The sequence below is a fragment of the Pteronotus mesoamericanus genome, unplaced genomic scaffold (genome assembly GCF_021234165.1).
Source record: "Pteronotus mesoamericanus isolate MK-2021 breed Mesoamerican mustached bat unplaced genomic scaffold, CSHL_Meso_final contig_123, whole genome shotgun sequence".
In the NCBI taxonomy this organism is placed as follows: domain Eukaryota; kingdom Metazoa; phylum Chordata; class Mammalia; order Chiroptera; family Mormoopidae; genus Pteronotus; species Pteronotus mesoamericanus.
The window spans coordinates 1263348-1286260 of record NW_026555049.1 but is presented as its reverse complement, the minus strand read 5'-3'; the positions used below and the strand labels follow the sequence as shown (position 1 = coordinate 1286260).

Below are 22913 nucleotides of genomic sequence, written 5' to 3'. Positions count from 1 at the left end.
CCAGCAGCAGGCCACCAGCCAGCCATGTGGTGCCCAGGGTGGACCCGGAAGGCCCTCTCCTACCGCCGGTAAAGGGGGGCCGGCACTCACCGGGCGAGGGGCAGGCTTCCTCGTCCGAGCCGTCCGCACAGTCCCGGTACCCGTCACACACCCAGGTGCCTGTCACACAAGCCCCGTTGCTGCAGCGGTAGTGATTCGGTGGGCACGTCGAGGGCCCCGGGGTGGGAGAGGGAGGAGTACGGGAGTCTGAGGAAAACATCCAGCAAAAAATCCACAGGGTTACAAGAAGCTTGATCTCAGACTAAAATGGGTCCCAAAACGAGGATGGAACTCTCACTTTTAGCTGCATCACCCTAGTGCCTGGCAAAGCACTGACGCGCAGCTCATCTACCCATCATTTATAACGGGGTGTCAGAATAGACGGTATTGTCCCCTTTTTGGAGCTGATTCGCCTGACTTATTATATTTGATTTAGGCTAATAATATTCAGATGAGTTTGCCCTTGCAGGCTGATGAAAGGGAGGTGACCCAGAATGCACGGGGCAGAGGATGGGGGAGTGGTATAGATTCCTTTGGAGGTTACACACTGTTCCAGTTAATCCCACTGACCACAACCCCCCGAGGCCTGGCTCAGGCAGGAGGAAACAAAAGCGAGAGGCACGGGCACCGTCCCCCATCCGTGCTGCCCAACCCGGCCAGGGCCCTGGAGCTGCCTAGAGTCTCCTCGCAGCGCGGCCTCTGACTCAGGACGGAGGCCTGGGGGAGGTCAGGGTCTGCATCCCTGTTAGGGGCGCAGGAGCCTCTGCCCTGCACACCACCCTTGGGGCGGCCAGGTTCTAGGGCTTACTGCGCACTACCAAACACGGAACGCATGCGCCCAGGGATGGGAGAAACCCGCTGCACGAATCTTCCAAATGAGAGAGGGCTAGAAATCAGAGAGCTACGTCCCGGCCAAAACAAAACAAAACAAAACAAAACAACCCAACACAGTCGCTGAGCCAAGCCGGAAGCGTCGTGCTGTGCAGACTCCAGGACCTCCGGCCTCCTACCTCCACAGTCCCTCTCGTCGGACCAGTCCCCACAGTCGTTCTCTCCGTCACACTTCCACCGGTTGGGGACGCAGTGGCCGTTCTCACACTGGAACCGGAAGTAGCGGGAGCAGTTTGGGGCTTCTGTGGGGTTTTCTGGAGAGTCAAACACACCGTCAGTCAGCTTCCCTGCACCAGTGTGAACAGAAAGCTCTAATACACACTCAACCCGCTCACACCCGTGTCTCAGGGCTGCCTGTAGGTCCTACCTGATGTCCCCAACAGAGATCCAGTGAGTGACCAAGAATAAATTCACACACTCAACCAAAGCCCATCTTCCCGGACCCAAACTCGTATACCTGAGTTTTTATTTTGACACTTAAGCAAAGGAACGACCTAACTGCTGATGACAACACAATGGTTGCACTGATGCTATTACACTGTGGTATCTAAAACTTTAGGAGAGGAGGGGGCAGCTCACTTCGAAACAATTGCCATTACATCCTTACCCACCATGGCCCTTATACGGAATAGGACCTTCCCGACTACGGAAAGAGGATGAAATGTTGTAAGCGTCCCTGAGCCCCACGGGGGTCAGGCTGCCTGTTCAAGCCTCAGCTCCCTTCACAGAGTTCAGCACTGGCAGGACATGCTGCGGGGCGGGGGGGGGGGGGGGGGCGGGGGGGGGGGGTAGGCGGGGAAGGCGCAGGCGGTGTGCGCTGTGCTCGTGGGAGTCCCACCTGACCACAGGCCCAGAGCCGGACCAAGGGCGGGGAAGGAGCGAGGGCGGGGCGGGGCGAGGGGGCGGGGCGAGGGGCGGGGCGAGGGGCGAGGGGGCGGGGCGGGGGGCGGGGCGAGGGGGCGGGGAGGGGCGAGGGGGCGGGGAGGGGCGAGGGGCGAGGGGCGGGGACGGGCGAGGGGCGGGGAGGAGCCGGCAAGGGGGAGCAGGCTCACCACAGCTGGCCTCGTCAGAGCCGTCGCCACAATCGTCCATCCCGTCGCACTTCCAGACCAGGCTGACGCACACGCCGTTCTGACACTGGAAACTGAACTCATCGCAGACCTTGTGAAACTCGGGGTCTTGGGCTGGACAAGAAAGGAACACCCATGAAATCCCTGCCACACTGAAAAGCTCCAAGTAACGGGGCTGCTCCGAAACAAGAGAAAGGGCAGAAGTCCTCCCGGCAGAGACGGCCCAGCAGGGGCGTCCGACTCGCGGCCACATGCAGCCCTGGACAGCTGTGAATGTGGCCGAACACAAAATCATAAATTCACTTAAAACATGAGATTTTTTTGTGATTATGGCCCACGGTGTATTTAACCTGTGGCCCAAAACAACTCTTCCTCTTCCAGTGTGGCCCAGAGACACCAAAAGGTTAGACACCTCTGGTCTAGCGGACTCATTCCTTGGAAGCAAAAAGTCAATTAACTAAAGGCTTAACCCCCAGGAACTCAGAATGTGGCTGCATCTGGAGAGGTCTTTAGAAGGGTGATTGGGTCGTCACGGTGACATCTGAACCCCGTGTGACTGGTGTCCTTGTGACACGGGGACATTAGGTCACAGACAGGCCAGGGGAGACCCTGTGAGGACACAGGGAGAAGACAGCCACAGGCAAATGAAGGAGACAGGCCTCAGGAGAGAGCAAACCCGCTGACACCTTGACCTTGGAACCCCGGCCCCCAACTGTGAAGAAAGGTGTATCTGTTGTTCAGGCCGCCCTGCCTGTGGGCCTTTACGCTGTGGAGGCCAGAGCTGACGCACACAAGCACTGGTTCCACGCGCGGCAGCGTCGAGAATGGGGCCGCCACAGAGACCAGGGCACGCATTCCAGAAGGGACAGGCAGGCAGGCGGATCAATATCCAGGGTACGAGGTGGAAGCGAGTGCTGTGTAGACCGCTGAGCAAGACAGGGGCGCACAGAGTGCAAGGGGCAAGGAGGCCTGTCAGAGAAGGTGACACCTGAGCCTAGGTCCTGGTCCTTCTCGGTCTTCCCTGAAGACATACATTAGCAACGAACAAGCATGACTTCAGAAGCAAGAAACGTAAACCTTGCTCAGCAAACGCAAGACTGGACATATAACCAAGACCTGCGAACGAGAGGCGTCGCCGCCCGTGGCGGCCCACCCCGGGCGGCTCCCGCCACGGCCCGGCGCCCCCGCGCGCCCCACTCACAGCATCCTGCGAAGGCTGCGTCCTCGTCTGAGCCGTCCCGGCACTGCACGATCCCGTCGCACACCATGGACTGGAACAGGCACTGCTGGCGGTTCTTACACACGAAGTCCATGAAGCGCGTACAGAGGGGCTCTGGAAGGGGCCGGGGGGCGGGGGGTCAGGGCCCCGAGTGCACGGGGCTGGCGGGCCCGTGCATCCTGGCGCAGGAGCTCCCCGGAAAGAGGAGCTGCCCTCACTTACTGAGCACTTGCTTTGTGCCAAGCCCTGACCTCAAACACCTGATATAAAAGTCCATCATTAAACTCGAAAGACAATGCTAGGAGAAATGGTATTACACAGCTCTCAAAAGGAGGGAGGAAACGAAATGGCAACATTGTGTTTTGCCAAGAGCACACAGCAGGTGAGGGTGAAACAAAGACTGAAGCCCAAGGCTGCCGGATGGGAGAGCCCATGATCTGAATCACTGCTAATGTGACACAGCTCTGTGACACGGGCGGTGGGGGAGGGGACCTTCACGAAGGACCAGTGTCATGGGTGCAGTCGTATCCCCGCCTCCTGCAGCTCTGACGCTGAAGCCGTAATTCCCAGTGTGGCTGTGTTTGCACACAGGGCCTTTGACGAGGTGATTAAGGGTGCATGAGATACATACAGTTGGAAGAGGTGAATGAATGTTAAATGAACCAGGGCAGAGCTCTGACCCAATAGGGCCCGTGCTCTCCTAAGACAACACACCAGAGATGCACACAAAGAGGAAAGGCCGCGGGAGGAAATAACTGCAGCATCATGGCTCTGGGCCTCCCTCTGGCCAGCCCACCGCACGCTGTGGACTCGCCCACCTTCATCCCGGCATGAGACAACTGCTTAAAAGGGATGCACATCCTATTGGTTCTGTGTCTCCCAGAGTCGGGGTCAACCTGGTTAAAAGCTCACTATAAGCAGGTACAAAGGGAATGAGAGGGTCCAGCCTGGTCCTCGCTGCCCACACTCGCGCCGCGTGGTGGTCCCGGGGGCAGGGAGGGGACTCACCGCACCGCTGCTCGTCCGAGCCGTCCGAGCAGTCCCACAGGCCGTCACAGTGCTTGCTGGAGGGGATGCAGGTGCCGTTCGGGCAGCGGAACCCGTTGCACTTCCTCTCTGAAATGGAGGGCGACCATGGAGCAGAATGGCCCGGGCGAAACAAGCAGGCGCCCCTCGGAGCACTGCTCCTGCCGCCCGCGAGGAGGGCTGTCTGCAACAGCCAGCCCATTACAAGCATGTACAGAGGGGAGCGAGCAGTGCCGCTTGGAGAGATGTCCTCTGCCCACACCAGTGAGAAAGAATGTAAGTACAAGGTTCTCCACCACAACGCTGTAACGGATTGAAAACCACCTACGTGTCGGTCAACAGGGAACCTTGTAATAAGTTGTTATATGCTGGGATGCTACACTGTTATGAAGAGATTGAAGAAACACTATAAAAATGTCCTGGATATACAGCTATATGAAAAATAAGGTACAAAACAACAGGCACAGCATACTGCTTGTGTGAAATCAAACAAGAATACACAGTATATTTAACTTTGCCTATGTGCTCAAAATAGTCTGAAAGGATACAGGAGTACAATCACGGTTTCCTATGCGGACAGGGTGGGAACTGGGCAGATGGGGAGGGATGTGTGTACTAGATAGCTTATAATATTATTTTCCATTTTGAACCATGTGAATGTGTTATGTTGCTCACTCAAAAAAATTAAGTATCTATATTTTCTTAAAAAGTAAGAGCAAAGCTCCTGTGAATAGGGAAAAAAATTCCCCGTGATTGTAAACCCTCTTTTTTAAAGTTCTCTTAAATCACCATCTTTATTCTTTAGGAATTCTAAGCCGAAGCCCTTATGGAAAAAGTCTGTCCCAGAAATGTTAAGAAACAGGTTTCTCACTTGGCAAAGAGTTCTTGGCATTGGGTCACCCTTTCTCCTCAACAGAGAGCCACTGCCCAACCTGAGGCCTTAAGGCCAGTCCAGCAGGTCAGCGTGGCCGCTGCAGACAGTGCCCCGGTGGACCATCCAGGAGGCCAGGTATAAGGCAAAGAAATGGGCTTTAATCGTGTAAAAAGTCATCATTCCTAGGAAAGTACTTGAACGACATCTAACAGAAACAGCAAATGAGCACCACAATTGGAGAAAAATGTCACTAAGTATAAAAAGATGTTTTAGCTTTTGGAATCAAGTACAGGGCTGAAAAATGTCTGTCTTTGGGACTCGTGTGCCATGCCCAGAGAGGAACCGGGCACCGAGGGAAGCTGAGGGGTCGCCCCAACCCAAAGGCCGGCAGAGTCCTGGGGCCTGGCCCCAGCCCGAGCTCTGCCGTGGCCCCTGGCGCCGCGCTGCTTCCTGGCTGCCCCAGCCCCCCAGCTTCAGCAGGGAAGTCCGAACGCCCAGGCCTGCAGCGCCCCACAGGGCTGGGAGCGGATGGGACCCTGAGTGTGCGTCAGCGCCGGGCCGTGCGGGCCTTGTGGCCAGGCCGAGTAGGGCCTGCCTACCTGGGCTGCTTAGCAGGCAACAGGCAAAGGTGATAAGGGTTAAAAAAACAAGTCTTTTTAAAAAGCATAAAATTAAAATCACATGAGACAACGCCCACTCATTAAACTTGTGATTAAAGCAATTAAAAAGACAAAATGTAATAAATACCAAGGGAGACTTGGGGAAACATACAACATATTACCAATGGAGATGTTTTTTAGTATGATCAGTTGGAAATAAAATCCAGAAATACTTAACGAGAACCATTAAAATCAATCAGAGCCTGTGACCCCGCAATTCCATCTTAAAGGATGTACCCCAGGAAGACATTGGCCCTCCATATCTGAGGGTTCCCCATCAGTAGGTGCCACCGACCTCAAACAGAAAACCGCGGGGCCTTGCACAGGCAGCCACAGAACCCACAGCAATGGAGGGCCAACCTGGGTCCCAGAGCATCACAGGTTTTGGTTCCCACAGGGTTTCCTTGAACCAACCCTCAGCAACACCAAGGGATGACTACATCTCAAAGGAAAAATGAGCTTTCATTTCCAAGGACACAAATAGTTCTGTTATGCATTAACACTGTGAACTACAAACACCGGAATGCCCTCCCAGGGTGTGACCAAGCAAACTAATTTATAGGCACAAATGGTGACGATGCATCTGCCACACAAGTGCTAACTGCAGAAAAACACGGAGATGGGGAAACGGTCTGGTTAACCCTGGGACTGGGAAGGGCTGTGATACGTAACAACACAGAGACAGTGACTCCAGGTCCATGAAAACGTGGACCCTATGGGATAAAACAGGAAATACACACATTGGTCTCTGCCCCTGGTTCCAGGCCCAGAGCTCCTAAAACCCTTGTAATCTCCAGGAAGGAGAGGGGGATGGAGACTGAGTGAATAGTCAATCATGCCTATGTGATGAAGACTCTAAAAATCCCAGAAGCACAGAGTTCAGAGAGCTTCCAGGTTGCTGAACATGTGGAGGTGCGGCAGGGTGGCACCCAGAGAGAACACGGAAGCTCCACACGCCCTCCCCAGATCTGCCCTCTGCATCTCTTCCACCTGGGTGTTCATCTCTGTCCTTTATCAAGGTCCTTTACTATAAATTTGATAACTGTTTCTCTGAGTTCTGTGAGCCATTTTAGCAAGTGATCCAACCCAGGGAGGGCATCGTGAGAGTCCAGGTTTATAGCTGGTCCGTCAGAGATCCAGGTGCACGTGGCCTGCGACTGGTGCCCCAGGGTGCGGGAGAGAGCCTTGCAGGACTCAGCCCCTAACCTGTAAGATCTGACGCTGTCTCAAGGAAAAGAGCGCCGCAGTTAAATCAGGGGGCACCCCTGTTGGGGCTGGAGAACTGCCTGGTGTGGAAAGTGCACATCTGGTGGCCAAAAAGTGTCAGAAGTAGCCTATGAGCATTGAGAGTAGAGGAGAAACATGGGGAGTTTTTTCTACAGGCACAGAGCAAAAGGGTAAGGACAGGAAACCTTATAAAAATTCAGTGTAGAAGGCATGTCACATATTGTTTCGGTGGCAGCTACTTTGTGGTTAACTTCTGTTGTGAAGGTGATGGGCTGCCTCGGAATTCTTTGTTAAATCAATTCTACTGACAAGGTTCCACTTTTGGGCAGATAAGCTGTTTTCCCTAAGGACCATGACAGGGCACCCTCGGTCCGGATGCCTGCTAGTTACACGGGGACTGTTGGCTACCCCCTGGCAGAACACTGGGAGGGGGACCATCTTTGGCACTCTGGGTGCATTAGCTGGTCTCGGTTGTTTTCTGCAAAGCTGTCATGGAGGAGCAGCGTGGTCAACTGCTTGCCTGGGAACCGAGCCTGCACAAATCCCGTGGGACCCACAGAGGCCTGGGCGCACGTGCAGGCGGAACACGGTCTGTTTCTGACTGCCTCCCCCAAACAGCGCAAAGGGGAGCAGCCCCAGGTGGGGGGTCCACACGCCCATGCTTACCACAGCTGGTCGGGTCCTCGTCAGAGCCGTCCTGGCAGTCCATGTCGCCGTCGCAGGCCCACCGCTGCGGGATGCAGTGCCCGTTGCGGCACTGGAAGTTGGAAGCCTCACAGGTGTGGTAGATGGCTGCCGGCAGAAGAGCAGAGAAGCTGTCAGTGCCCTCGTCCTAGGCTCCCCCCACACCCGTCAAGGAGCTGCCCAAACAGGACGACTGTGCTGGTGGGAAGGCGGGAACTGAAGCTTCTGCGCTTCCCCGGCCAGAACGCAGGCCCCGGGGCCGGCCTCCGCGGGCGAGGCCTGGAGTCAGAGGGCTCACAAAGGGCCCACAGCACATGTGCACAAGGTAAGAAGTCACTCATTTTGCACAACAAAGGTTAAGAATCATTCCTGGTCTGCAGCTGAAAAACAGGCTTAGAGAGATTAGGAAACCTGCCCGCGTTCACAAAGGTAATGGGGTAACTGCACCAGGACTGTCCAAGTGCAAAGCCTGCGCTTCTGCTCACCCTTTCTACTGCGCCCCCCTCACAGAAATCATCTCACGCCCCAGATTCTGCAGGTGAGGGGAGGCAATGGCAGGCGCTCAGGAGGCTGGGCTCTAGGCCTGGTCCAGCCGCTGCCTGGGGGCCTCAGCTTCATGAACATACGGATTTCTAGGACCCTGTAAGCTCTGAAGTGCCATGATTTTATAATTCTAATTAAACTACCCAATTTCAAAGGTGGAAAACCGCACATCTAAACAGCATAACAGATCTGCCCAGAATCACAAAGAAGGCAAGCCCCAGAACCTGCAACTTCCTGCACAGTGGACAGCAACATCCCCACAACAGCAACACGTGACACCCCGCGATCACTGACGGAGCGCGAGGCAAGTGAAGCACAGAGTCACTGTTCCACACCAACAGCCTCACTCGCAAGCGTCGGCTGAGGCCACCTGGAAATCATTTAGGAACATCCCAAGGCCTTGGTCAAATGCATCGTATCTGCCTCAAACCCAACCAACACCACTAAGCGCCTTCTCCGTCAGATTCCCCTTCCTCCCCAGAAACGACAGCTGTCTGTGTCAGCTCACGACTGAGTGGAAGCCAGGACCGCCTTATTTCCCGGCATGAAGCCACGTCACTGAGGGGGATGGGCTCACTGTTGGCCTCACTGTGTGGACAGGACTGCTGCCCGACAGAAGGAGGCAGAACAAGCAAGCGGTGGGGCGTCAGCCGCAGCTGTGTACTCAGTCGCGACAGCTGCAGTGAGCAACTCAAGGGCTCGGAAAATTGGTTTAGCTTTTAGAATTGGTCTAGAATTTCTACTGAATTTGAAGCTATTTTTGCAATTGTCTGAAATACAAAGAACCTGAATTTTCAAGCCACTGTATAACAAGTGGCGGTCTATTATCTGTTGTCTTCATACGTCTCTGAAGACCACGGCTATATCTGATAGCATGCAAACCAGTCTACAGAAAGCTTCAACAGTGTACAAACTCTCAGACTCTAAAGATTCTAAAGGTCTCTTTAAAATATACTTAACTCTGATGAGAGGAATCACTGTATCATGCATGTTACATTGTTACATGAGCGTTTGCACCAGTAACAGCCATTACCTGAAAAAATTTTGTTTGATTGGTTTTACAAGTCTGACAGCCCTTAAATTCCTCACCAAAGCCTTGCTGGTTTTCATAAAGATACTGTCGCCTCAACTCATTGTCATCCTGATCTATTTGTTCTTAGCCTATGCATTTCACTTTTAGTTGAAAGCAATTTTAGAAAGCTAATGGAGTTTCCAAATGACAACTCTGAGAGGTGTGTCTGACGTCTCCAGATTCCACCACAGAAGCTGAACTCAAAAAAGACTAATCAGTTTGTACAGTTTCACTCACGTGGCCAGGCATGACTAGAATGCTCACTGTATTCTCTCCTTCTGAATTCTCCTGTCTTCTGAGAAACTTACTAGCTCTCTAACCTTGGGTGTCTGGTTAAATAATACATGCTCAGTTAATAACTTTTTAAATCATAGGCATGAAAGAGATTGACTTTAACACAAACTAAAGAATATGGGGAAGACAAAGAAGAATCTTTTGTATGACTGTAAGAACAGAACGGCCAATGGGATAAATGATCATGAAATTAGAATAGCAGGGTTTCTAATAGAGGCAATCATCCTACAACTCACTCTCACACTTGGACCGATCTTCTGACTCAGCAAGACCCTCCACAGCACGTGACCAAAAGCATTAACCAAGTAAGAGCGGGGCCACGGGGCAGATGAATCGCTGTGCTCAGGAGAGCGCTGCCTCCGGCCCACGAAGCCCTGCGCTTCACGGAGTGAGTGAGGGGAGAAACGCTAACAGCGCCACCTCCTGCATGGTTACCGACATAAAACATGGCATAAAGCATTACGGACACTGAAAAATAAAGGTCAGATTTAAAAAAGAACCAAATAAAAACTCTAGATATAAAAAATAGAGCTATGGAGATAAAAATAGCTCAGTCGATGTGTGAAAAAGCAAATTAGATTTAACTGAAAGAGTACTGTTGAACTGGAAGAGACATCTGAGGAAGTGACTCGAATTCTAGCAGAGGCCCAGTGAGGCAGCACATGTGAAAACAGGAGGCATGAACAGCAGCAGAATGAGGCAGCCCAGCAAGAGGAAGCTGGTAATCGCCGAGGGCAAAATGAAAGTAAGGAGCAAGGAGTCGCAGCTGAAGAGACAGTGGCTGTCATTTCCTAGCACTGATGGAAAATATAAAGGCTAAGATATTAGAAGGAAAACAAGCCTCAGGTAGAATAAAAGTAATTCCACACCTAGGTAGGTAAAACTGCATAGCAACAACTTACCCCCCCACCACACACACACAAAAAGTGAAACACTAAAGATGAATTAGAGAGAAGGAATGTCTGACTGCCGTTCAAACAGATAATCCGACAAGAGAATTCAAATCAACCAAAAGCAGGCCAGGAGAAAGTAGAATAATTCCATAAAAATACTTTTGAAAAATTATTACAAACTTAGAAATACAGAAATTGGGATTGAAAGTAAAACAAAGACATTTGTATATAAAGAAAACCTTGGAACAGCTTCCCGCTCGCAGGCTCCCTGCAGCAAGAAGCTCCAAAGGCGCACGTGGGAAGGACGTGCCACACACAGAAGCAACGGGGACTGGAGAAGAGGTGGGCACCTACACGTAAGTTTGGTCACTAAAAAACAGGAACAGTGATGAATTATAGGACTTTTAAACTGTAAAACTAAAACACTATTCAGCGTTTTTCAATACTAAGTGTTTACTAAGTGTGTCAGTATCAGAACTGTGTGCAGAGAGCATTCTTAACTCCTTGCAGGGCTAGGACAGAGGAAAGATATTAAGAACACACTTAAGATGTCTAAGAGTAACACACCCTGGCTGGTGTGGCTCAATGGATTGAGCGCTGGCCTGTGGACTGATATGTCGCTGGTTCGATTCCCAGTCAGGGCACATGCCTGGGTTGTGGGCCAGATCCCCAGTTGGGGGCATGCAAGAGGCAACCACTCTGATGTTTCTCTCCCTTTCTTTCTCCCTCTCTTCCCCTTTAAAATAAATTAATAAAATCTTAAAAAAAAGAAAAGATGTCTAAAAATAACCACTAAAAGCACCGAAATCCAACCTTCAAGCTCAAGACCAATGCAGAGGGGTGGGAAAGGGAATAAAAACCCCTCCAGTCCATGGAAAGCAATAAAGGAGGAGAGAAAGCGCCAAGAAGACACACAGAACACACAAGCAAGCTGAGGCCAACAGGAAGCCGGCTGGCCCCGACTCGTTGTCCTTGGCTTGGCACATGCCTTAGATCAGGAAATGCAGCCACAGGACGCACATCTCACCTCCAGCTATTCTCAGATGGTGATGAAGGAGAATCACCTTTAAAAAGTTTGGAAGAACAGCCACTAGAACAAGGCTGCAGCTGAGGCAGAGCACTGTGAACTCCCCCTAGGTAGCGCTCCCAGAGAAAACCAGATAAGACGGGGGGACCATGACAAGCCCGCCCCCAGGAATGAGGGTGTGAATTTACCTGGAAGACTGGCACATGCTGCTGAAACACAAGTTTAACTAATGCGGTGGTGCTAACAAGATGTTCATTTGCCCTGTAACTGACAGACTGAAATCTGCCGCGTGCACCCATCCAATTTATTAACCGATTATCCACCCAAACCCAAAGCTTCCAAACAACATTCATGTGCTTCCTGGGAGGTGAGCAACTCCTTCATGAGCCTGGGTTTCCCCCGCTTTCAGGCCATGCTTCACATGGGAGAAGCATGCTCCTGCGATCCGCCCAGAAGCAGAGGTGCAGACACTGAGACTGGGTGAGGAAGGACACGCGGGCGTTCACGGGGAGAGGAATGCGGTCCCCTCACAGCTCATCCACTGTGATGCCCCATTCCCTCCTCCAGGCCACCCAGGGCCACCTAAGGCCACCTAAGGCACGAAAACAAATGCAGAGAAGCCGTGCGTAAAATCTCTTGGTCACAGAGTTTCTCTGAACAACACCCTGCCAGGTGCTGGACCCTGGGAGAATACAAGTGCGAGAAAACCAGGCGGTCTTCAGGAATCATAGCCACAAAGAGCACAACACAGTTGTCTACGTTTAAGTTTGCGATGATAACAGATCAAAATCCTTTTTACTTGCTTTTACAAATAAGTAGGCTTGCTTTTGAGCTCCCAGATGCTGAGCAGTATAGAAACTTTTGGAGTATTATGGGGACAAGCAATGTTAAGATTTAAAAGCCATTGCACTATTTCACATGAGTAATAATCCATACCAGATGAACGAGACATTGACTGATTAACAACGAATTGTAAAACAGGGGAAGAGGATGTGGACAGAGTAGGTGCAAGTTACACTCACCTCCTCCCAGGAACAAACTGAAATTACAACTAAAATATAGAACAATGAACCTGAATAACCAACTGCAGACTAGCTGAACAGAAGCCTTATAACCAAGGACTTACAGAAAAGCCACATCAACACTGGTAGGAAAGGCAGAGATGTGGAAAGGGCTGGCCACATACCCATGGGCGGCAGCTGGGAATCGAAAGGGACATTCAGCTCAGGAGTATGGGGCCTCGAGCCCATGCCAGCTTCCCAGCCCAGAGCACCAGAGCTGGGGAGAGAAGCCGCAAAACACCTGGCTGTGAAAATCAGCAGGATTCTGTCCACCAGGGAGAGAGGGGAGTCTGCGGGAGACCCAAACATGCTCTTAAAGGGCCAGCACACAAAATCTCATTTGCAACCAGCCACCCTGGGCTCCTGCGGAGGGAGGGCAGCTCTGAGAGGATGATGGTGAGTCGTGCCAGCACAGGCTGGGCTGTGTGGTTCTGGGGGGATGGCTGCACGCGCAGCCGCCAGGGTCGCTGGGCTGAGGTCCTCGCCCACACCGCCCGGAGGCACCATCCTTCCTGGACACGTACCCGCCCCCGACAGTGCATCAGCCTGGGAGGGCAACAGCCCACCCCCACCCCCCGACTCCCCGCGGCCCTTTTTGGGCATCCAGAGAAGGCACTCGGGCAGTCAGACACTTACCTGTGTGGCTCTGGGGACAGGGCCACTTCCCCTCCCCCCACCACATGCCAGAGCAGTGCCGCCCGCCCCACTACAGGAGACCCACTAGCCCCATCACTGAAGAGCCACGAGCTCCAGCTGCCCGCCTCCCGAGCTCCCGCCTGGCTGAGCGAGCACCGTGCCATGCTGTCAGGGGCCCGGCCCGGGCCAGTGCCCAGGGCAGAGGACTGTCCAGGACGTCCAGGCAGACTCAGGGGGAGACTGAGGGGCGTGGCTCTCCAGTGGGGGCCATTTCTCCCTCCCACACACAACTGGTGCCGTCATTCCTGTGCAGAGCCCTCCCGTCACAGGGCCAAATACCGGCCTGGTTTTCCATGGTGAATACGACCAGCCTCACCCGAAGACTCACCACCGAATACCATGGGCACGCGGTGGGCAGCAGCTGGCCTTGGTGGGCCCTGATGCCAATGCCAAGGGGCCTCACACCCAGTGCTGGTGCGAAGTTCGAACCTGTATCAGTCTGGCAAGCACCACTCACCCCCGCCCCCGCCCCCAGAGAACCACTGAGCACCTGCCTCTTGCAGCTCACCAACTAGCATACCCTCCGAGGCTCTTTCCCGGAGCAAGCCAAACAGGCAAATAACAGGTGAAAGGAGATCTCGGTGAGCGCCAGGCCTTTTGCTGACCTACCGGCAGGTTTGGTGCTGCCAAAACCTGGCCTTCGTGTGCAGCACAGCCGCTCTCGCACACCCGGGCCCAGCTGAGGTCACCACAAACGGTGTATTGCTCTGCAGCTCACAGAGGCAGCCCAGAGCCAGTCACCGAGAGCACCTGACATTGGCCTGCACTGGGGCCCCTCCCCAGCAGCCCCAGACTCAGGACACTCTGTGTTGGGATTCAGACCGCAACACAGCATGGCTCAGGTAACTCCCCAAGTGACAGACCCAAAGGAGGACTTCTGCAGGCCAGGCTCTGGCGGGCAAATTCCACTCTGTGGAGTCAGCCCCTGCGTACCAGCCCATACACTGTGGTCGAGGTCGATCCTCAGACCAGCCAGAGGGTAAAAGCTGCCCAGAGATGAGCCACGAGCAATCAAGACTCAACTACGGGGGGCTCATGTAACACAAACAGCAGACATTCCTGGAGTGTGTAGCTCAGGTGACCAGGACGACTGCGACACTGAGTCCCATGAGAAACCTACTACCTAAGGCCACGCCACCAAGACTGGGGGGCACAGCAAACCCACCTAATACACAGAAACACACACAGAGAGACCCCCAAAATGGGGAGATAAAGAAACACACCCAACTGGAAGCGCAGAGAAATCTCTATAAAAAGAACTAAATGAAATGGAGGCAAGCAAGCTACCAGATACAGAGTTCAAAACAATGGTTGTAAGGATGCTCAAGGAACTTAGTAAGGACTTCAACAATAAATAAAAAAATACACACACACCACAAATAAAAACCAGTCAGAAATGAAGGATGCAGTATCTATAAAGAATAATATACTAGAAGAAATCAACAGGATGCCAGATGAAGCAGAGAACAGAATCAGCAATTTGGAAGACAAGGTAGCAGAAAACACCCAACCAGAGCAGCAAAAAGAAACAAAAACTTTTTTAAAAAATGAGAACAGTTTTAAGCTTTGGGACACCATGAAGCATAACAACAACTATATTACAATGGTACCAGAGCAGAAGAGAAAAAGCATGGTATTTAAAACCTATTTTAAAAATACATGGCTGAAAACGTCCATAACCTGGTGAAGGAAAAGACACATATATCCAGGAACTGCAGAGTCTCAAACAAGAGGAATAGACAGAGGCCCACACCAGGACACATCGTAAGTTCCCCTCCCTCTTTTTCTCCCTCCCTTCCCCCCTTCCTCTCTCTCTAAAAAAATAAAATTCTTTAAAAGAAATAGGGAACATATCAAATAACAATCTAACCTTACACTTAAAGGAACTACAAAAAGAATAACAAAGTGCAAAGTGAGTAGAAAATGGAAAATAATAAAGAGCAGAGCAGAAATAAATGCATTACAGCCTAAAAAGCAATGCAAAAGATCCATTAAACCAAGGGGTTGTTCTTTAAAAAGATAAACAAGATTGATAAACCTTCAACCAGACTCATCAAGAAAAAAAAAAAAAGAGGTCCCAAATAAAGTCAGAAACAAAAGAGAAGTAACAACTAACACTACAAAAATATAAAGAAATGTTAAAAAAGTAACAATGATAGTACAACAAATTAGACAATCTGAAAGAAATGGATAAATCCCCTGAAAAATAAATTTTCCTACACTGAATCAGGAAAAATCAGAGAATCTAAACAGATTGACTTTAATGAAATCAGAGCAATAATCAATGAACTCCCAGCTCATTGATTTTTATAAGTCCTGGAACTGATGGCTTCACAGGTGAATTTTACCAAACGTTTAAAGAAGAACTATACCCATCCTTCTCAAATTATTTCAAACAATTCAAAAGGAGGGAAAACTTTCAAGCTCATTTTAGAAGGCCATCATTATTTTAATTCCAAAACCAGATAAAGACACTGCAAAGAAAGAAAATTATAGGTCAATGTCCCTAATGAACATAGATGCAAAAATCCTCAACAAAACAAATTCAGCAATACATTAAAAAGATTATATACCATGATCAAGTGGGATGTGTTCCCAGGAGGCAAGGATGGTTCAACATCTGCAAATCAATTAATGTGATTCAACACACACGCACGCGCACACACACATACAGTGAAGGATAGAAGTAATATGATTATATCAATTGACACAGGAAAAATATTTGACAAAATTCAGCACCCATTTATGATAAAAACTCTCAGCAAAGTGGGAATAGAGGGAACATACTTCAACACAATAAAGGCCATCTGTCACAAACCCACTGCCAGCATCGTACTCAGTGGGCAAAAACTAAACACGTTTCCCTTAAGACCAGGAACAAGCAGGGATTACTGCTTTCACCACTGTTGTTCAACATAGCACTGAAGGGCCTCCCTCAATGATCAGATAAGAAGAAATGAAAGGTATCCAAATTGAAAAGGAAGAGGTAAAACATTATTTGCAGATGACATGATACTGTATAAAACTCCTGGAACTGATAAATGAGTAACAGGAAAGCAGCAGGACACTAAATTAATATTCAGAAGTTGGCTGCATTTTTATACACCAATAATGAAATATAAGAAAAACTAAGAAAATAATTCCATTCATAACTGTATCAAAAAATACCTAGGAATAAGTTCATCCAAGCAAATAAAATAACTATATTCAAAAATTACAAGACACTGAAGAAATTGAAGATAAAAATAAATTTAAGTATATACTGTGTTCATGGATAGAAAGAATTAATATCATTAAATGTTCATACTACCCAACGCAGTCTATAGATTCAACACAATTCCTATCAAAATACCAATGGTGTATTTCACAGAACTAGGAACAAATAACCCAAGAATTTATATGGAAACACAAAAGAACCTGACTACCCTCAACAATCTTGAGAAAGAAAAACAAAGTTGGAGGATTCACACTACATCATATCTAAACATACTGCAAGGCCATAGTAATCAAACCAGCATGGTACTGGCATAAAAACAGACATGCAGATCAGTGGAAAAGAACAGAGAGCCCAGAAATAAACCCATGCATTTATGGTCAACTAATATATGATGAAGGAGGCAAAAGAACACACAACGGGGTAAGGATAGTCTATTCAATAAATGGTGCTGGGAAAATTGGACAGAAACTTGCAAAAAATGAAACTAGACCATCTTAATATACCATATACAAGAATAAACTCAAAATATGTCATATGAAATGTCAGACCTGAAACCATAAAACTAGAAGAAAACATAGCCAGTAAAATCCCGAGCAATGTATTTCTCTTAGCAATATACAGAGTGTGGCACAAATAACACCCCTTTATTATTATAATGTCTTTTATTACAAAATCATAAGCATGTAATTCTGTAACATAACAATATCACACTCAAGCACACCATGTGACATTTTAGATAAAATGTTCAAATTAAAACTATAAATTATTACACACATATTATTACCCTACCAACCATACTCAAGCAGGTGTTACTTCTGCCAGTTCCTGTATTTTTCTCTTATCTAAGGGCAAGGGAAATAAGAGAAAAAAATAAACAAGTGGAACTACCTCAAATGAAAAATTTCTTGTACAGCAAAAGAAACCATCAACAAAATAGACACACTATGGCATGGGAGACAATGGTTGCCAATGATACATACAATAAGGAGTTAATATCCAAAATTTATAAAGAACTTACATAACTCAATACCATAAAAATAAATTATCCAATTAAAAGATGGGCAGAGGACCCGAACAGACACTTCTCCAAAGATGACACACAGAGAACAATATGAAAAGATATTCAATGTCACTAATCATCAAGGGAAATGAAAATGAAAACCACAACTGAAATATCACCTCACAGCTGTCAGAATGGCCATCATCCATAAATCGACAAACAAGAGGTGCTGGCGAGGCTGCGGAAGAAAGGGAACCCTCGTGCACTGCTGGTGGGAATGCGGACGGGTGGACAACAGTGTGGAGTGTTCTCAAAATTTAAAAAGGGAACTGCCTCATGACCCAGAGACTCCACTTGCGGAAATACATCTTATGAAACCCAACCACTAATGTGAAAGAATATATGGACCCTTATGTTCACTGAGGCATTATTCACAAAAGCCAAGATATGGACATGGTCCAAATGTCTACCAATAGCTAGTGTATCAAAAAGCGGTGATACATATATAAAATGGAATATTACTCAGTAATAAAAAGAGAAAGTGGCAGCACAGATGAACCTAGATGGAAGGTATTACACTAAGTAAAATAAGTCAGAGAAAGAGAAATACCATAAAATTATGGTATTTTATGGTACCATAATTTTATGGTATTTTATGGTATGGTATGAAAAATCAAAATTTCACTTATATTTGGAATCTAAAAAGCAAAATTAACAAAAGAAATATAAAAAGTCTCATGGATCCAGAGATCAGAGTGATGGCTGCCAGAGAGAGGGGCAGGGGTTGGGGATTGGGCGAAACAGGTGAAAAGATGAAGCAGCACAAATCGGCAGTCACGAGGAGTCGCAGGATGTAGGTACAACACAGGAAACAGAGTCAATAACACGCGGTGCCAGGTGGGTACTGGAAGTGTTACGGGCACACTCTGTAAAGTACAGGACTGTCTAACCACTACGCTGTACACCTGAAATCAATACAAAATAATATTGTGGGTAAACTATAATTGAACGTGGATAAATAAATTTTCAAAAGTTATGTTCCTGGTAAATAAATGTACTTTATAACTGAAAAAACAATGAACCATGAACCATATGTGAAACAGAGCCTGAGTGACTGTGGTAAGGATGCAGGTCCGCCCTCACCAAGAAACGGCGACACCGAGCGCCTCCACCCCCTTCCTGGGAGGGAGCTCAGGCAGAACCGAATGGCTACCTCAGAGGATGCTGCAGAGGGTATTTATGCATTAGGCAACGAAATATTTTTAGTTCTCCACAAGTTCCTCAACTCCTTGCTCTGCCCCACAACACCATAATGTATGTGAGACTCATTCTTTCAGTCAGTCAGTCATAAAACATCGTGCAATCAACATCAGGAACCTACTACCCAACAGAAGTATTAGAACATTACTGCGATGTGATGGTACCAAGCCTTCCTCTGATATTCCCGGGTTGTGCCTCGGTTTATTTTTAATGAAATCTCACCCCAAAGAGACGCAAGCACAGTTAAAGTTATCCCTGTTCGGGGAACCCCTGGAATCTCCATTCCGATGCATAAAGTCATCGAGTGCCGCTCAAAACGTGGTCCACAGACTAGGGGTCAGTCTGCAAGCTGTTCATCACCGGCCCTGAAGAAACAAGACGCTAAGCCGGGACATGAGTCACCTACGTGTCTGTCACTCAGGACGCCGATGAGCTTGGTTAACGTGACTTCTCCGTGAAGGAAGAAGGATGCCGGGGTGCGCTCATCACAAGCTTCGCATCGACCGAGTCTAGCCGCACAGCCCTGGGTGATTCCCAAGGGCCGTTTCTCAGGGCCTAGACTCTATGACCAGGAAGGGTTGCAATGCTAACCAGTCCACGCACAGGCGAGCGCTCTGCAGAGCCCTGGAGACACTGACCCGTGCAGTTGGCTTCGTCGGACCAGTCCCTGCAGTCGTTGTCCCCGTCACACACCCAGGAGGAGCGGATGCACAGCCCGGAGCTGCAGTTGTATTCGTCGCTGCGGCACTGGTGCGCTTCTGCAGGTGAGACCACAGACAGAAGTGTGAGGACAAAGCTCTCCACCCACAAGTCCCCCTCTGGTGTCAGCACTCCTGAGGGTTAGAGATGCGCCATTAACCCCTTAACACCGACTCCCCGGACTCCCCAGCGAGGGCGTGGATGGAGACCTGAACCAGGAATCAGAGGTCACTGAGGAAGGCTGCCGGCCACGCCCGGGTGCTGCGACAGACCCCCGCACTCTTGCCACTGGCTGCTGCGAGGGAAGAGAAGCCTGCCCACGGCCTCACTGCGCTTGACAAATACTGTCATTGTCGATGCCTGCTACGATGAGGAGGAGGCTGGAGGCAAGCGTGAGGTGCCCAGGAAGTCTTTGCAAGAAACAGCAGGCTTCTAGAGACAGAGCCTGTGCTCTCAGAAAAGGAGTCACAAAAAGTAGGAGTGTTTGTCAATGGGACGCTCAGCTCGGGGCAGCGGGATCCGTGCCGGCGCCACAGCAGGGCACACAAGCTGGGCCTGTGGGATGGGGCCGTCTGGGCGGGGGGACGGGGTGGGGGCCAGCCCTGGTCTCACTCACGCACCATCTTCTGTCGGCCTGGAGGACAGTATTAAAGGACAACCTCCAAAGGGAATTTTAAAGATTTCACAGAAGGAGCAGTAGCCACGCTGTGGGCCCACGGTGGCTGCCTCTGAGGCCTCACTCACAGGCCAGGGTGGTGGTGACGCTGGTAGTTCAGCTTTGTAGAGAAAACAGTCTGGATACTCATGAAGAGGCCCTGGCTCTAAGGAAGGGACTCACTGGGACTGTGGGCTGGACTCGGGCTGACATGCAGGGACCATGGACAGAGGACCTGGAGGCCCTGCCACTGCTTACAGGTCCCCTGTGCCCAGTGAGGGAGTGAGGTGGCACTAGACACAGGCGGCCACATGCAGTTTCCACCCGACTGAGCAAAACCAGCTGCGCACTTGAACGCTGCCAGAGTGCTGAGGAGGAGACGGGAGGGACAAAGGGAAAACAGTTGTGAATCCCAAGGACTGTCTTCTGCAATTTCGTATTTCTCAAAGATGAAGGGAATTATGTAAACCCCTCCGCCCTGCCAAGAAAAGTGCTCTGCAAGCCAGACAGGAGCCTCCCCTGGCTGCCCTTGCTGCCGTCCCTGCGGGTCAGACCCGCGCTCGTCGAGAAGCAGGTGTCATCGTGCGCGAGGCCCCACCTGCCAGGCCTGCCCACGGGGAGGCAGGGCCCGGCAGGGCCACACGTCCCCCGCACAGGGTCTGGGTCGGCGTGGGCCTCCAGCCCCGCTTCCGTTGACACCCGTGGCTCCTCCAGTCAGGCGCACTGTGTGTACCACACAGGCTTCCTTCTTCCAGAGCCAGCGACTCGGAGCTGGGGGCTGGAGCCCCTTAGCGAGGACGGCCCGTGAGACGGACGGGGCAGCGCCCCGCCCCCTGCCGGCAGAGCGAACCGCGGTGCCTAGGACACGCCCCCCGGCCACTGCGGACCGCAGCCACCTGACCTGGAAACTAAAATGACTAAACTAGAGAATTCGTATCACGCCAACATGCTCTTTTTCTAAATACAAAAATTTCCATTCAGAAAAGAGATGTGCAAACAATGTTTGTACCATCTGTTGACTTCTAACAGAGTTTTCTGAATAATGTTGGTTAAAAAAAAATACAGTTCGCGAAGCCACAGATATGTGTCTTCAGGAGGCGGGTCTCTCAGCCACCCGGAGGCGTGGGCCACGTCTGCGCAACAGCCACCTGAGCCCCTCCCAGCCTCCCTCCTCCCTATCGCACCCACACCCACAGCACCCCTCAGGGCAAAGCCAGGTCCCGTCCCCCACGGAGGCACCAACCCTACTGTGCAGGTTCAGACGCGCCCGCAGCGCGCGTCCTAACTCCCCGAAGGGCCCTGGGAAACCCTCCGTTCCCGGCCGCCCCAGCCACGGGCACAGCGCCGGGCAGGGATGCCGCCCGCTGCGGGACAGGGCTCCGGGGCCTCGTGCGCCCTCACCACAGTGACTCTCGTCGCTGTTGTCTCCACAGTCGTCTTCCAGGTCGCACTTGTAGGAGAGTGGGATGCAGGTCCCAGACTCCTGGCAACGGAACTGTGTGTCCAGATCACAAATGGTAGTGGCTAAAAAGGAAAGCGAGAGGACACACTTAGTGCGATTCACTCCCCCCAAACACAAACTTTCCACTGGGAAACCAATGTAACAAGAGAAGGAAGCAGATTTTAATTGTAGGAACAGAAACAAAACCTAGACTTATGAAAAAAATGGCATGAGAACCTGACCTTTACAACCAAGGGAGGTAAGAGCCTGCCTCCCCATTGACAGCTTGCAGATTGGAACAGGGCTAAGAAAAGTGGGAGCCGGCCTCCGGCTGGGAGAGAAAGCAAGGGGCTTCGCTGCCTACGACGCCCTCAGGCGGGAGGTGTCTTCCTGAAGCGGCAGAAATACCTCGACCTGGAAGCCGGCCCCTGGGAAGCCCAGCTCCCCACAGGCGCCCCAAGCCGCCCCCGGGGGTGACAGAGGTGGGGGGGGGGGGCTGCGCAGGCAGGCTTCCCGCAGCAGAGCGAGGGCTCTGTAGTCCGCCAAGGCTGGGTTCCAAATCCCCGCTCTGCCTCCTCCTCCAGCAAGGACTCCCTGAGCCTCCGCTTCCTCCACATTCAAAGGCAGAAACCGCCCTGAGGCCAAGCGCGGTGACAGTCAGAAGACTCACATCTTAATTCTACCACCCACAACCTAACAATTCCACGCCTCCGTTCCCTCTACTGCTAAATGAAGGTAATGCCTACATCATGGCACTATGATGAGGACAAGTAAGAAAACAAGTTTGGGACTGTGGTCCATTAAATTGAGGGAAACGTAATGCGCCCCAGCAGACTCGGTAGAGAATGAGACTCCCTCGCTCTTCTATAGAAGCCACCTGGCCTAGACCCAGCCCCCCGCCCTGAGCCTGGGGAAGGAACCCGCGGGGAAGGCTCTTGGAAGCAAGGCTGCTCTCTGGAGCCGCAGAGGTGCGGGAGGCAGGTGCCAGGCCCCTGGGCTGGGTGGGGTGCCGGGCTGAAAAGCCCAGCCGACTCTGCGATTACAGACCTTGGCAGCGCTTACTAGTGGCTCCCTTTCTTCTCTGTAATTGAGCTCATGGTGGGGAGGCAGGAGATAAATGCAAAAATGACCAGGCTGCAGGAGATTCACATCAAAACCCTAAGCGCCTGACAAAGACCCAACCCAGGCGGCTGCTCAGAAGGCAGATCTGCTCCCAGCAGCCCTCTGGTCTCCCTCCGCTGCGGCCCTCGTCTTCCCCGTCTTCCCCGGCAGCCAGCAGACAGGACGCCTCTTGTAACCTCCCGCACAACAGGGGCCCACGGCCCCACAGCCCTGAGGACAGAAGTCCCGCTCCGCCTCCTCAGTG

The 22913-nt window shown here is 50.9% G+C and overlaps 1 protein-coding gene across 2 annotated transcripts in view; it reads right to left on the bottom strand.

The window, feature by feature from the left end:
- The window catches only part of SORL1 (sortilin related receptor 1), a 168586-nt gene that overhangs the window by 34858 nt on the left and 110815 nt on the right, over positions 1-22913 (bottom strand). For both annotated transcript variants that reach the window (XM_054587637.1, XM_054587646.1), the window contains exons 24-31: positions 21508-21630; positions 19391-19510; positions 7672-7797; positions 4228-4335; positions 3202-3333; positions 1983-2114; positions 1050-1184; positions 91-246 (exon numbers count right to left, since the gene is read on the bottom strand). In XM_054587637.1, the coding sequence (XP_054443612.1) occupies positions 91-246; positions 1050-1184; positions 1983-2114; positions 3202-3333; positions 4228-4335; positions 7672-7797; positions 19391-19510; positions 21508-21630 (1032 nt within the window). The remainder of the gene's footprint in view (positions 1-90; positions 247-1049; positions 1185-1982; positions 2115-3201; positions 3334-4227; positions 4336-7671; positions 7798-19390; positions 19511-21507; positions 21631-22913) is intronic.